The 15,843-nt window shown below is 43.4% G+C and overlaps 2 protein-coding genes and 1 non-coding gene across 6 annotated transcripts; 2 read left to right on the top strand and 1 right to left on the bottom strand.

Annotated features, from left to right (window-relative positions):
* Positions 1-3,403: 3,403 nt before the first annotated feature.
* Positions 3,404-7,025, bottom strand: LOC136962373 (membrane-spanning 4-domains subfamily A member 4A-like). Of its 3 annotated transcripts, none has more exons than XM_067256131.1 (9): positions 6,948-7,025; positions 6,372-6,500; positions 6,126-6,239; positions 5,837-5,893; positions 5,409-5,546; positions 4,474-4,521; positions 4,044-4,157; positions 3,755-3,859; positions 3,404-3,560 (listed from the first exon to the last, which is right to left on the bottom strand). In XM_067256131.1, the coding sequence occupies exons 2-9, from the start codon at positions 6,465-6,467 to the stop codon at positions 3,453-3,455; spliced, it is 780 nt and encodes a 259-aa protein (XP_067112232.1). In that variant the 5' UTR covers positions 6,468-6,500; positions 6,948-7,025; the 3' UTR covers positions 3,404-3,452. The 3 variants fall into 3 exon arrangements, with proteins under 3 accessions (XP_067112232.1, XP_067112233.1, XP_067112234.1); XM_067256132.1 differs by having other exon boundaries at positions 6,372-6,497; positions 6,948-7,013; XM_067256133.1 differs by lacking the exon at positions 4,474-4,521.
* Positions 7,026-8,341: 1,316 nt separating this feature from the next.
* LOC136962724 (U11 spliceosomal RNA) lies at positions 8,342-8,480 on the top strand. The gene has a single exon (XR_010878939.1). It is a non-coding gene; the product is annotated as a U11 spliceosomal RNA (small nuclear RNA).
* A 176-nt stretch (positions 8,481-8,656) lies between these two features.
* gmeb1 (glucocorticoid modulatory element binding protein 1) lies at positions 8,657-14,344 on the top strand. 2 transcript variants are annotated; one of them, XM_067255669.1, is made up of 10 exons: positions 8,657-8,785; positions 9,773-9,921; positions 10,150-10,208; positions 10,360-10,481; positions 10,583-10,686; positions 10,807-10,955; positions 11,248-11,385; positions 11,512-11,649; positions 11,999-12,136; positions 12,409-14,344. In XM_067255669.1, exons 1-10 carry the CDS (start codon positions 8,735-8,737, stop codon positions 13,281-13,283), a joined length of 1,923 nt encoding a protein of 640 aa, XP_067111770.1. In that variant the 5' UTR covers positions 8,657-8,734; the 3' UTR covers positions 13,284-14,344. The 2 variants fall into 2 exon arrangements, with proteins under 2 accessions (XP_067111770.1, XP_067111769.1); XM_067255668.1 differs by having other exon boundaries at positions 10,135-10,208.
* Positions 14,345-15,843: the final 1,499 nt, after the last annotated feature.

Here is a 15,843-nt window from a genome sequence, read left to right as displayed (position 1 = left end):
CCAAACCTTGTATCCCAATATCTTATCACTGCACTGGGCAAAATGATAAGCTATTTAATCTACAGGAACAAAGCGTTTCAAGCGTTGTCTTCCTCAGTAATACAATGGTACTCGTTTTTAATTGTAACATCTAATCAGAATCGTTTACATAATGACTAACATACAGCCTCTTGAAACTGAAGGGTAGAAGAATGGAACTATAGGCAATGGGACCCTAAAAGGCCAAGTGAACAATGCAGGGTGTAACCAAACACAAGGCCAATGTTTAGCCACAGATAATAGCACAAACACATACACACGTCTTCACACATGCACACACAGGGTTTGGATATTCAGAGGATGTTTTGTTTTATGGGACCCTTTCTCATGTTACATTATAACATTTCATAATGTACATGCATGTAACGATCGGAGGTTCTTCATTTTAAACTGTAGACTTGGTCAACAGAGACCGCAGTTTGTTGGGGAAATTAAAAAGTATAGTATGTTTAATGTGACCATGAGAAATACATAAAAAAACAAGCATGGCTGCCCGATGTACTGTGAAAACTGAAGACAGATTCAACGCTGGAAATAAAGAGAATTATAGCCATTTGTAATATTTTACAAATTCACCTGGCAAAATACACATTTATATGTAATTGTTGTTGCCATGGTACACTAAAAATTCTGCAAAGAAATGTCTGTAGTTTAAATCCAAAGAACTAGTTCAATAAACTTGGTGAACTATGCCTTCATTTAATTTAATCTAGGTATCCGGCAATTGTTACTGTAAACTGTAAATCACCCTCTATCTACTTTTTCACTTCCAGCCCTAGTAATGAGTTGTTATTCTGATAACTAGGCTACGTCAGAAGATGTGTGGTTACATTGGGTTTGTTTGTGGTTTGTAACATAAGAATGTCAACTTAATGTTTATCTGTTTCTATGTATAGAAGTGTCCCTGCGTCAGAAGGTAAGGGGAGGGCTCAACAAAAGGCTTTATTTGTGGATGATTAATCTACAAACCTTTGTATTGAACAGTCATAATTTTTCATTCAATTTCTTAACCAACGCCCACATCTCAACTAGGAGTGCCTTGACATATAACTCTGGTTATGAAGTTCAACAATCATTGGTCAAACACACACATAAACACACACATACACAAACACACATATACCTACACCCTTGGAGGGTTTTTTGGGCACTGCATCGATGAAGCATGACACCATCATCTTTACATGAATCCAATTAATCTGAAATAGAGGTCACTTCTTTAATATAACTTTTGAGAAAGAAAGATGATATACTTATGACAGTATATCAATTATATAACAATCAAGAAATGCCTTAGTCTGTCAAAAGGACCACAACAGCATAACAGTAGTACAGCCTCCATCAAATTTGATTCAATGTAATATACTTACTTACTGGGACATTTAGATGGAAAATACACGATCATCTAGATTAAAAACTAACTGTCAGTCTATACCCTAACAGAATAAATTCTACTAAAATCCAATTTAAAAGTATACATTTTCATTATATTTATTGTTTTCTACAATATTGGAAGTGTACTTACAATGTACTGATTTCGTATATTCACATAATTATTTACAACTTTACTATAGCATGTATAAGTATGTTTGTACTTATACTTTGCAAGTATACTTTAAGTAATATATTATTTTGCTTGGGTAGACATATTGAAAATCACATCAGTTCAATTGATCATTTAGAACAACATTCTGAGGATTTAATTCTCGTAAACCCAACTCAATGGATGAAATGAAAGGCAAACTCATGTTGTATTCTGAAACAACACAGTTTATGTATCTGTGAACTGAGACTCATCAACTGAACAGTCTAATCACATTAGCAATTCACAAAACCAGATCCATGTTGAGCATGATACATCTAAACATTTACTATTGCTGCTCTCTAGTGGCGGCAATGAGTTGGAGCACCATGCACAAACTGACAGGAAAAGCAGCAACTGTAATGGTTTGTACAGTGAAAAAGATGGAGTGATGTTTGAGGTTTTAAGAGGAGAATCAATGTCTTTTAATTCGATTTTCCGGCAACAACAATGATTAATCTTGTGTTTTTGCATGGTTCTCATTTATGTTACCTTGTTATTTCTAGTAAGACAGGGTATCATTTATTGTAAAAGAGACTTTGGTCTAAACAAACAATATTGTATGAATAAAATACAAATCACAATCCCTTAAAGAGTAATGTTTCCTCATTGTATTCCCTTCATTATTCGAAGAAACAAAAACTAATATATAAAAAATTCAATCTTAAAAGCAGCCAAAATGCTACTTTGTTAGCATAAACCCTATTAATCTACTGCTATATCCAACATATTTATGTGAGAGATGGTGAGTGTGTAAAGCAGTTGTTCATTGTAACACCATGCAGTCATCACTGTTAGTAACAACCTAGGATCATCTAATAATAATAATAATAAAAAATATATATATAATAATAAAACTAAACAATCAGTAATGGAATGTTCCTTTCTTTCTTTCTTTTCCATGTGGATTGGTGCTGTAATATGTGTGTACGGTGTGATTGGTCCATTGTTGGTCTTGGTAAGTGATCAGTGTTGTGATGACGTTCACATCAAATACATTGATGTGTTGGTACTCAAAATGACATTCAAAGACTTAAAGAGCAGTGAAAAGCATCTTGTGGAGACCATTGTGTTTTTACATTGCTAGTAATAAAGACTTGGATTACTTGCATCAGTGAAAACGTGTGATTGCAAAAGAAGGAGCATAGTAGCCTACACATGATACAGTACATACTTAGTCTACATTATCACCTGCTTAAACCTTCAGGGACACCCCCCAGTACATGCAGTGGATGTGATTAAACTACATCTTTAACTCTGAGTATTATCTATTTCTAGATTATACAATGTTGCATCCATTTCATATCTGACAAAAATCTTCTTTAATTTTAATCCTCCAACAACATAGTAATAATAAGAGTAATAAACTTGCCTCCATTTTTTTCAGTTAAATACTTGTTGAGGAAAAAATGGTTTAAGTGCCATAATAAAGGATTGAACAGCATCATGGCATCTATCACATTCTCTGCAAAATCCGACTACACTAATGTATTGCCCATACAATACTATTGACCCCTAGCATGTCAAAGCCCCTGATAGCCTCCTCAGACCTGGATCATAACATCATTTGTTGTCCTTCCATTCTTTGCTGGTACTTGATTACGTTTCCCAGATGCACCAAAAACAGTACTGCTGATATTACAAGGCTTCCACTGTGACTTTATAAGTGAATCAGACATGTTAAAACAAACACTACTTTGGTTCAGGTCGACCTGAACCAAAGTAGGTTCAGGTAGACCTGAACCTACTTCAGGAACCTACTGTAGGGATCTGAGGGTTGCCCACCCTCAGATCCCCCTGAGATGTTTGCGTGGAGAGCAGGGGCTCGCCGCTAAGCCACCTCCACCTCGATCTCAATGGGCTCCACCTGGGGTTCAGTAGGAGGGGTGGGCGTCTCATCAAGCTGATCAGACTCTGGCTCGGTGACAACAACAGCCACCTTGAGAGAGGGGGAGAGAGAGAGAGTGAGAGAGCGAGAGAGAGCGAGAGAGAGAGAGAGAGAGAGAGAGAGAGAGAGGGGGAAAAGAAACGTCTCAAATATTATTCATCAGAGATTGAACAGATTGAGCACTGAGGTTGATTGAACAATGGAGCAGGGTGATCGAAGCTCTCTATGGGCAAGCTGTTCTCTACCTGAGGTCCAGGAGCCTCCACAGTTGGGGAGGCCTGCACCACCTGGACGGTAGGGGCAGCCGGAGGCCTAGTCTGGGGATACACCGGACGCTGACCACCAGACGCCTAGACAAAGAGACAGAGTGAGATCAAAATACCTGATCAACTGAATGGAGGCAGCAGCACCAGTTGTGGGCCAAAGGTGCTTCCTAATGGTTCATTTGAAACAAAAAAGTCACAATCTGCAGAAGTCATTGTCTCACTGCCCTATATGAACTGCTTCCAAGCAGTGTGTTTATTGTCAACACACCTGTGATCCACCGTTGGCCAGCACACTGAGCCCAAACAGCATGACGGTGATGCAGATAATCAGCTCAAGGACCAAGAAGATCACCAGTGTGCCCAGGATGCCATCAATCAGGAGCTGATGGGCCCAACGCAAGTTAGACCGGAGGCAGAGAAAGACAGTTCAAGTGGGATTTTCAGTGTAGCAATTTAAAGTCCAAGAGATTTTTTTCCCATTTGGGGAAAAGGGTTAATGTAAACAAAACGTGAGTTGAAATCATATTCATGTAATTTGACTGCAATAAGCAAACTTTGACCTTTGACCTGAAGACATGTTATATCAAAGAAGTGTAGTATTTATTGTATCAATCACGCAAATGGTGCAACCTACCATGTGTGCAGTGCAAGTGTTGATATTGACTGAAACATAGCCATAATAGTGGTCAATTACTTACTTTACACTGTTTCTCAACCAGCTCAGTGCATCTTCTGAAACAAAATTGCTGCAGTAAACAGTAAACACAAAGAAAGACGTGTTCCATTTTGTAAATCAAGGACCTAGATGTTATTACTTTTTTTCCCCCTCATGAAACTACACTGCCCCCTAGCAGAGGTTCTTTTAGTATATTTAATTTGCTGTCCCATAAATGATAACTCTATTTCTAACGTGGTCATGTGAATCAAAAGAAAGTTCCTCGACTCTGACCACTGTAACTTTTTATCCTTAAAAAAATAGAATGTATATGTAATGTTAATGTCATTTAAAGGGAGACATGCAGACATTTTAAAAGTCATCAAAAACATGTGGTGATATGTGGTGACAATATAAACACTTTCTTTGGGATGTGAGGCTCAGGATTTCCATCTAAAAATCTTGACCAAGAATCTCTAATTTCTTTGCGTGTACTGCTGTCCTGAGCAAACCTTGTTTCGTTAAAATACATTACTAAGGCAACTGTATACAGTTGTAGTACAGTGTAGCTTTATTCAGCAGACCATTTTGCTTAATCTGGAAGACATTGAAGCAAATGCTGTACAGTACACACTGATAAGACAAAGTTTGTCAACTTGCCAAGTTTGAATCTTGTGACTGCAGTTTTAGATCTTTGACCACAATTCATGGAATGAGAATGGCATCGTCCACAACTTTTACACAAATGTTGTATTTGATGAGTTATTAGTTCCATTCCACATCATTAAATGTTTCTATTGATGACTACAGTCATTAGTCTTCCCCTGGTTTAACACTAGGCATATCATCCAATCACCATATCAACACCTGCTATGCCTTCAACTGATTATACCATGTATGAATGGACTGCATCTCCCACAAGGCCCCCTGGTCTTTCCACCTACTGTACATGTGAGAGAATGCTACAGGGATGGTTACCACAGCATGCAGCTCCAATTTCCGACAGTGTTCGCAGTGGTAGGAGTCCTGACGGTAAGGCAGGTGTTTGGACATGAGGCCCAGGGCAGCAGTGGCAAAAGCAGCGCTGATCAAGTGCAGCACCAGGAGACATTTGACCTGAAAAGGTTCATGTACAATTCACACTAAGATGATATGCACTCACTAACTAAAGAGACATCAATTTCACTGTTTAGAATGTAGAGCTTAATGTCATCACCCCACCTTATCTTTGTCTTTATATCTTTATTATAGTTTGTAGTTAAAGTATTCTGCCAAAATATATGCTTTATAAATCCCATTATCATCCCCTTGCTACGCTTAACGTCTAAATCTTGATCATGTTGAAAATACATGAATTAAAAATAATCTAATGTGAAATATGGTTGACATTTTGCTGTCATACTCACCCAGAGGAGAGAGGGCTTTCTTCCAGCATGGACAAGGACTGATCCTGACAAGAGGACCTGAAGAAATAAAACACCCAACCCACTGATAAACAGATTGTACTCCAGAAAAACTTGCCATCTATGTTTTAGAAAGTTTTCAATGTTTCTTTTCTTTTTTACAATATTTAGGTTTATTCTTTGATGACTGTGAAGCTGTGTGTCATGTGACAGTTCCTTGGAATGGCTCAATCAGTTTATCACAATGTTGATGTGTCACTCTCATTGGTGTTTGCTAATGTCCTTCAATCACCTGCACAACAACCACCATGAAAACCATAATATCACCAGTGAAGTGGACTTCATGGAGCTGAAGAACAGAGGCGCTCAGACAGAGTGTCAAGCACCCAATGATGATCTGGATAGCCTAAGAAGAAATATTGGTACATCTATAAAAGATAGACACCATTTGTGAAACTTCAAAAGGAAAACGTTTAACATTGATTGGCTTGCTTGATTTGACTTTACTATCTGTCACCCCCATCAAAGTTGAACTCACCCCCAGGGTTTTAGGCTCCATCTTCTGGAAAGAGCCCACCTGACCAGAGGACAGGTTTCCAGGTGGAGGGAGGGGGTCTTGGCTTTCAATGCCCATTTTGTTGTAGAAGGTGGCAGCAAGGGCAACCTACTGAGGGAGAGTTGGGAGCAAAAAAGAATACATGTGACCACTCTAAGGCTATAAAGACTGAAAAGATCATTTTGATCGAATTTATTTGGAGGAATTTACAGACAAGGCATTTTATGCCCCTGTCCAAAAAGCGCAACATCGTGACCGCAGTCGAATTTGGCAAGACTCCAAGTATCTGCGCCATTAAATTAACCCCCTTTATCCATGCAATGTGCTGGGTGCAAGACATTCCTACGTTTTCCCACTTGCACCCAAACAATCACTGAAATTGTTATGCTATAACCTATTCGTGCGAGATATAGGCTACGTATTAGTAACAATGAAGATGAGGCAGCATTTCAGAACATCTCCTGCAAACTTGGACTAGCAAGCAAGGACACATACTCGGCCAGGCCATTTGTGCCGGTAGTTTCTCGCATCTAGTCAGTAGTGTTCAATCTCTCTTACCTCCTTCGAATCAAAAAATAAAGTCGATCCTTTACTTCTGTTCTGCTTTAAAATGTGACAACGCGGTAGCACTGTTCCGTTGATGCTGATGGTGGGGGCAGAGAGAGGATAGGGGATAGGGTGTGTGCTGTAGGTTGATGGGACGTACTTCACTGCAGTGCTGTGCTGCAGCGGAGAGCGTGTGCGTGTGTGAGCGTGTATCGGTCTTCGGTGCTTGAGGCAGACATGACTCGAGCTTTTTTTTTTGAATTGCTGAGCAATGCAGATGAGATGCACTGCACAGTCTTAAGTCACATAGCTTCTGTTTGTCACACATATGGCTAACATCTGTTTGTTACGCATAGCTTTCTGTTTCACACGCATACGATCGATGTAAATAATGAAATTAAACGGAAACAGAAGGCTGTCGTCCAATAAGTTATCGTGAGGATATCAGTGATTTTAGCTGTTGCATGAAGAAGCAGGGTCAGTTTAGAAATAAATTAAGAAGTTTCCCTCTCGCCCCCTCCCCTCAGTGGTTGCTCTTGCCATTTTGATGCGATGATGCGAATTGAATAGATCAGTTATATTGCACGTTTTTTACGTCAGTAGGCCTACTGTAATTTCAGACCAGTTATTAGAATTAAGTTAATTAGAATTAGCAATCAGTTCATGTAGTATTTGTTATTGTGTGCTTTCCAACAAAGACCATAGGGTCTTTCAGCAGAGATGAAATTATGTCAGTTTTAGAGATGTTCAGGGGGATGTAGCGATCTATCATCTCAAAACACCCTTGTCAATGTCTGTGTTTGGGCATGTAGCCTACATACCAACGGCTTGTTGTCAAGTTGGACGAGGACAAAATATGACCTCCCCAAAAAGTTAAGACATTCTCTTTTTTTTCCCACTGAGACAGTAGGCTATTGTAGCCTATCAAAATACGAGTTTATAAACACTTCAATGATATATTCTCATTATGGTCTCTTTTGTAGGCCATATTTCACGAAATTCTTATATAGGTTTAATTACATGTATTTGATTGGACATTTAGAAAATATGATACATAACAAATGTAATTGAAATATACAGTGGGCTACAAAACATCACAACAGCTAGATAGACTGTATTTAAAGATCAGTTTTAGACGCTCAAATCGTGGTGACCAATCAGAATACAACAAATGCAGTCTGCACGAACTATCTTACCCACAATGCTTTGTGTGTGGAATTACAAATAAAACTATGTTTAATTGTCATGAAAATGTATATAAAGATCTGAAAATAAACATATTATCATTATTAAATTATAGTATTTATGTTAAATAACGTATTAAAATACTGCACAATTTTCATTCTCACCGTAACTGGTAACTATGTTCCTACACATCCAGTCACTGGAATGTTCCGCGAAGTGTTAAAAAGGGCTTCTGCCATGTTTGGCACAGGGAGTGTGGGGGAATACCACTCTTCTTGCGGAATCGATATCAAGAGATTTCGGAAGCATAATTTTTGAGAAACGGGGCTGCTGGTGATCGTAACAAGTCCTGGCGCCCCACACGATACTGTAGAATATTATTCAATAATCCAGACTGCGAAGGCAATGTATCATCATCATATAATCTCTTTCGTGTTGTACATGTTATCAAAACACCTGTGATCATGATTCCTTTGAAACCTGTATTTATTTTGTCATATCATTTAGTGAAATGTATTTCGGGACAGATAGTTTAGGTTGGAAGTCGTGTGCACTCTACTAACTAGCAAACTAGACTACTATTTGTGCAGGAAGTGTAATCGTACAAACTGCGCATGCTCAGCGGCTTCTCAGAATGTAGGGATGGGCCCGACTTCGTAAATAGGGTAAGGAGAATCATTTCGATTACATTATCATTGCTTATCTTTTCGTTTCACGATGACAAATATTTATTACTTGATGGATTGTCGATCTTCCATCAAATTAAACTATTTTGTAAAGCGATGAGAGCCAGGCTCTGGGAATGGCGGGGCAACGCTGTCGTCGCGCTGTTGTTTGTCTGTACGTGCTGCCGCACTGGGAGACGTCATTTTTAGGGGGAACGGAGAAAAGAAAAAGCATACGACGAAGGGACGTACAGTTCAGAAACAAGCGGCACGTAACCGTCACGCCGTAAATATAAAGGTTGCTAGCCGGCAGGTCTTGTTCCAGACAGTCTAAATCACGAAGCTTCCAGTAACACATTAATTTGGCGTTGCGAGACAGCTTGCTCATTTGCGCCAATTCACCGTATCTCGACTGTAATCATCGCGTGTTATGTGTTGAACCTCAACATTAAAACAAAACAATGCTGGAAAATAGCTCTTCCGGCTTTAGCTGAAGTTACACTTATTATAGCCGTCTTGCTACCTAGCTTCATACATTCCATATACCTTGCTATAGCCTGTAATGGAGTAGTTTAGCATGAGAGGCTATGTCGCAGCTACACTAAGGAAGAAAGGAAGGCAGCTGAGAGCCTGGAAATGCAACAATTCCATACTAGCTCTTAGTGAATAGATGACTTGGATAACTAGATAGATAACCATCCCGTCGAAAGGATAGCAATGAGTTGTTCTACCATGACAAAATCTTACCATGCACAACTAGCTTGGGGAACAAATAATAACGTTTAGGTCATGATCAAAAATATAAGGTCTATAGAATGTTGATGGGTTATACCCATGTGTGTATTCCATCCACTGCCTAAGCTCTGTCTTGCATGAAACGTTGACTGACCACACTGCCTGAGCAAATTGTAAAAAAAAATAAAAAACATGCAGAATTTAAATGAGCTAATAAGCAATGTCACCATGAATTTTGTTCCTCCCTGTTAGTGTACTGGGAGCGGCCAGGAGATGGCAGACACAGAGGTTACAGTGTCCATGGGGGATGTTGTGATGGTGAAGGGTACAGAGGAGGAGGATGACCCCGATGACCCCAGTAGAACACAGGTCATCCTGCAGCTCCAACCAATCACACCTGGGTATGTAGAGGATACCCTTTTCATGTATTACTCATTTAGTCATTTAGCAGACGCTCTTATCCAGAGCGTTGTACTCAGGCGTTGTATTTGCGATGAGTAGGCCTACTACCACACAAACCACATTTGACAATCAGTGAAGGCACTCTGAACTCCTTGAACGCAGACTGCTGCGAGTCGGCCTTCACAGGGAAGGTCCACTTCATGAATGTGCAGTGTGTTCTCTTACAGGATGGATGAGGAATCTGCAGAGACAGAAGCAGCTGTCGTGGCAGTTGGAGCGCACTCTGGTTAGTCAGCACGTTCAACTCGAGCCTTAGCACGCACATTCCGAATCCTTCGTTTCCCACCTGCAGAGCCTATCTCCCTCTACTTCTCCTTCGCTTACTCCTCTTGGAATACCGTATGTGTGTGTGTGTGTCCGTCTGTCTCTCTTTGAAGACGAAACCACAGTAGAAGGGGAGGAGGTTGAGTTGGGATATCCAATCACATGTGGAGAGAGCAAGGCTGTTCTGCTGATCAAGAAATTTGTATGCCCTGGAATCAATGTCAAATGTGTAAAGGTATGTGCCTGATAGGACGCTGGATCGGGTTAACGCACGGAGACGCGAGCAATTACAAGTTGTTTCCTCCTTCCTCTGTCTTGACCATGTTCCTCTTACAGTATGAGGACCAGCTGATCAGCCCCAAGCAGTTTGTGCACATGTCTGGTAAAGCCACATTGAAGGACTGGAAGAGGGCAATCAGGATGGGCGGGGTCATGCTCAGGTGAGGAGCCAGCTCTGGCATATTCCTAGCCCGTGGCTGACTGTAGAATCAGTCACGATTCACTGGAGCCCCTATAAGGATCCCCCCGGTCGTCCTGTCTAAATGCCCCGTCTCCTCCAGAAAAATGATGGACTCGGGACAGCTGGACTTCTACGACCACAGCAGCCTTTGCACCAACACGTGTCGCAGCACCAAGTTTGACCTGCTGATCAACAACACCAAGTTTCCTCCCGACGGCAGCGGCGTGAGCACGCCCACCTCTTCCCAAGGTGAGACCGGTCACCCGTACTCCTCCAGGCGGGCACAGGAGTCCCGTCACGGTCACTGTGGTCGCTAAGCACAGTTTAAGTCTGAAGCCTATAAGAAAAAGTATGTGATGACTGATACAGCTTTACTCCGTACATTTTTTTTGTTCGTTTACATGCAGCCTCGCATTCGAGTTGTTACATGACACCTGTAGCTACTAACGCACACACATGACTGGTTTGCGAGACAACAAGTTGATACTCCAGATGAATATACAGAATGATCTGCCCCTCCCTACCCCTCTCGGAACTGCAGCACAGATAGTCATGGGAAACGGTGGACAGGTGGCGCTGGGAGACGACAGGACCGACGTCCTGAGTGGTGCTATGGAATGGAGCTCCGCCAGCCTGGCTCTGGAGGCGGCAGAGAAGAAAGAGACCAGCGAGATCTCAGGTGAGCTCCCAGAATGCCCCACCCCCTCAGTGACCCCCGGGTGTCCCTCGGCGCGTCCCTTCCCCGCGTCGACGCAACCGTGACGACAACAAAAAAATCCCCCCGTCGACTGTTTTGTTTTTCCAGAGGAGACGCTGAACTTCTGGAAGGGCATTGTAGATGTGGGTCTGATGGGGGAGGTGGTGACCAACATCAGCACGGAGCTGCTGGAGATGCTGAAGGGCGTGCAGCTACGCAGCGAACAGGCAGCCGTCCAGGACTCTGGTGGGTGGCCCTACACACCTCGGCAGTGAGGCACGGGGCACACCGCATTGTGGTCCGAATCGCTCATCATCAGAACCGTTACACCATTCCTCTGCTAGTCAAATAACCGTGCCTGAACCTCCCATTATGTAAACAAAAAAAAGGAGGCCAGTTATTTAGGTATGTTCTTTGATAAGTTATTGACAGATTGAGGAAAGTATCATGGCTCAGAGTCATCATGCCTGCATCTCTCATTCAGTACGGTTTCCCTTGTTTCTTTTTCTCCCAGTGATGTTGATCTGTTGACCTTTGCCGCGCGCTGCTGTTATCAGTCGAACTGACTTTTCGACCGATTGTTCACTGATCTCAGATTCCTGTCTGGTGGAGGTGGCCGTGCTCAGTAACCTGGCGCAGGTGTTCGGCCTGCTCGACAACGTCAAGCGGATCGTGGAGAAACGCCGGCAGCAAACGGACCCGAGCCAGGAACAGGTCCTCCACACCCTCGACAGTAAGTAGGCGGGAGGAGACCGAGAGCTTGATCTCTAGACTCACCACTCCCAATATCACCGTTATCTGATATGACCAAAAAATATGACTTAGAAGCAAACATGGAATAAACACACAACAGCAGCCCGAAGGCTGTTCTAGATACATGCGGTTAAAGGTCTAGGAGATGGGGGGGGGGGGGGGGGGGGGGATGTGTGCTAGTACATTGCTAATTTAGCTCAGGTCAGGCAGTGTATCATCTCTCGAGTGAATCCTGGAACCTGATTTGCTCAGATCTGGAGCAGCAGTTGGAGGAGCAGAAGAAACAGCAGCAGGCCAGGGTTCTGCTGTCCAACCCGCCGCCCGTCAACAACGTAGGCCAGGCGTCAGGGGGCACCGCCAAACGGCAGGCCAAACGGCCCCGTCTCCAGCGGCCGGCCTCTACCGCACTCCTCACCTCCACCGTCACCCAGCCGGCCACCCTGCAGCCCCAGCAGTTCACGGTCCTCTCCCCCATCACCATCTCCTCCATGGGCCAGCCCTTCACCATGGCTGGCCTGCCCATCGCCACCCTGGCCCAGTCTCCCAACACCGTCACCCTGCACACCATCCCTGCCAACACCCAGCTCTTCACCCGCTACATGGTGGGGGGCACAGACGGCAAGACGGAAACCTTCACACTCCACCCGTCCTCCGGGCTCACTCTGGTGGGCACCACCATGCAGGACCCCAGCCAGCTGGGCACGATGGTCAGCCCCATGGAGCTGGTGCAGCTGACCCAGCAGGCCTCGGGCGTGGAGGGGGACGTGATGGGCGGGACGGTCCTGGTGCAGGAGGGGGAGGTGGACGAGGGCCAAGGACACACGGTGATCGAGATAGACCCGGCTCCTGGAGAGCAGGCCATGGGGGTGATGGAGCTGCAGCTGGCTGGGGAGGCTGGTGGGGAGGGGGCCACCATGGTGGTCCAAGGGGGGATGGAGATGGCCATGGTCACCGGGGGGGAGGGCGAGGTGGTGGAGGGGGAGTCGGAGGAGACGCAGGGGCACATGGAGGGCCAGACCGGGGCAGAGGGTGTCCAGGGACTGCAGTTGGATGCCAATGGACAGTTGTCAGGTCTCCGTATCATGGTGATCGAGGAGGGGACTCAGGTAGAAGACAAGGATAAATGAGAAAAAAAACCTTACCCCCACCCACCCACAACCGCAGGGATGAACTGAACACTGGTAGACTCACAGCATGGAGCTGCCTCAGACTTGGCTTGGGATGGCCTCTTTGCTGTGGTCCTTCATAGGGGTGTCCTTTATTTCAGTTTTGCAGCTCTGTAGATTTTTATTATTATTATTGTTCTAAAACAATATAACATTGCAGCCAGGCACAGGATCTTACATGCAATCAAATGAACAACTTCAACGTGAAGACACCAGAATGCACTATTAGTCAGAAAGCCCTTGGCCGAGGCAGGGTTAGCAGTTTGGTTGATAGATCACAGCTGGCTGTCTCTCATGGTCCTGGCCTGGTGGGGGCATCCCAGCACCACCGTGGATCTGAGGTCAAGAGGAATTGCACTGTCCAAGTTGTGCATACGTTATAATGTGTTTTTGCACTGTGTGTAGAACTACAGATTTACTTCTGGGAACATAGCAACACTGTATTACGACTGTTTGCTCCCCACACCCTTGTTAGAAAAGAGTGTTCTGAGTCCCCCTTTTGCAGCTTTGTACTGCACCGCTTTTAACACGACATGGAAAAGAAAAGAATTCAAGGTACTCACTGTTCGATACCGAGGGAGTCATCTCTGTTTTCTTCTTTTCACAAACATATTTTGTTTACTTCTTTTGAAGGTTACTTCTTTACTGTTTTTGAATGAATATGCAAGCTCTGTTTTAGACAAAACAATTTACTGCTTCGCTGCCCCCCTTAGATTGTGTTTATTTCAGATTTTTTTCCCCTCACATTGTATATACACAGTATCATAGATAGAAAAGGACCTACTCACTTGTTGTTAGTCAGTCCCAGTCTGATGTTTAATGTTCAGCCAAGTTTACCCTCATATGGACACGCCCTAGATCAAAAGGAAAAACAAACTCTGTATTTTTTAACCCAAACGCACCTAAAATATTGACTTTAGGGTCAATAGGGTGCTTTTCAATGCCTTGAATTAACAGATGAGGGTATTTGCATACAGACTTTGTAAAGTGTTTCAATATCAATAAACAAGTTATTTGGTCAAGTGTTGTTCTTGCTTCCTTCTACCACCAGAGGGAAGTATATGCACCCTGCATTTTATTTTTCGGTTTACCTGGAAGTCAAGGATGGTGGCAGAATAAATACGGAGGAAAAGCCTGTCTGTTTGAACCTTAATCTCCATGTTGTGGCCTGTCAGGCCTCCTGCGGTGTGTGGTGTAATCTGCAGTCTTATGGGTGGAACCGCTGATCTGAGGCCTTGTCATCAAGGCTGAGTTGTGACGACAGGGCGCCGTGGCTCGTCGTTTATTCGAACCCATTTTTTCTTCTGGCTTTCTCAGATGTGAGATGGACGGTATATTATCCGCCCACACACCGACAGCCTACACGCACACCAGCCGCAGGTACACGAGGTACACAAACATCTGGCACACAAGCAAAAGATCCTTGTGTGGGCCAAAGGACATTCTTTGTACTGGTTTAACAAGGGACTGTTGCCGCTAGTACTGTAGCAGAGAGAGGTGGGTGGGTTGACAGGTGACTTCCATGAGTCAGGGGGAGGTGATGGCAAACACGTAAAATGAGCCCATCCCCGTGCTGTTGGGATTGATTGATGACAGTCAGTCACGGTGTCAGCCGTCACGTTGAGGGTTGAATGGTGTTTGACAGCGTCAGCCGAATAGATTATAAATACTTTATAAAGCAAGTACATGTCATACCTTTCCAAACAACTGCACCAGCCTACTTTTCAAAGAGAAGCTGCTTTAGTGCACGACATCCGTGCCCAATCACTGAACTACTTTACATTTAGTCATTTAGCAGACGCTCTTATCCAGAGCGACTTACAGTAAGTACAGGGACATTCCCCCGAGGCAAGCAGGGTGAAGTGCCTTGCCCAAGGACACAACGTCAGTTGGCATGACCGGGAATCGAACTGGCAACCTTCGGATTACTAGCCCGACTCCCTCACCGCTCAGCCATCTGACTCTGACTTTCTGCTATAGCTCACTGCTATGCATCGAAACGGCCCTCTTTAAAATAAATTGCTTGTGGGTATAACTCAGTGGTTGTGAGTGATTGAATTCACATTTGGAGGTCCCAGCTTTACATCCCTCTCTGTACATTATTTGGGATTAAAGAGTATTCGAAATAAATACAAACGTTAAGAAATCAGTACATTTGTGAAGGTACATTTTTTCAAAGCAGCCCACGCCAGAGATTGTGTTATGTCGTGTTGCTATGGGAAGATAAGCAGAAGAAACACCATTTCTTTAAAATACATATTTTTACGTCAGTGCTGTCACCTTTCAAATCTCTCTAAATGTCTAATGTCAGACTTTAAAACATCTTTAATATTTAGACTTAACTGCCAGTGAACCGTCAGACGATCATGGTGACAGTTGGCACAAGGCTTTCTTTTCGATTTTTCACAGCAGGACATATTTCCACAGACAGACAATCCCAAATTCCCTAAAAGGATTAACTCTACTTGATGATACAGTGTGCACATGTTTGTTGTCACTGACTAGGAGGCAAAAAAAGGGA

This window comes from Osmerus mordax, chromosome 18, assembly GCF_038355195.1.
Source record: "Osmerus mordax isolate fOsmMor3 chromosome 18, fOsmMor3.pri, whole genome shotgun sequence".
Classification (NCBI taxonomy): domain Eukaryota; kingdom Metazoa; phylum Chordata; class Actinopteri; order Osmeriformes; family Osmeridae; genus Osmerus; species Osmerus mordax.
The sequence above is the reverse complement of the archived record's forward strand: the minus strand, read 5'-3'. Positions and strand labels throughout refer to the sequence as shown.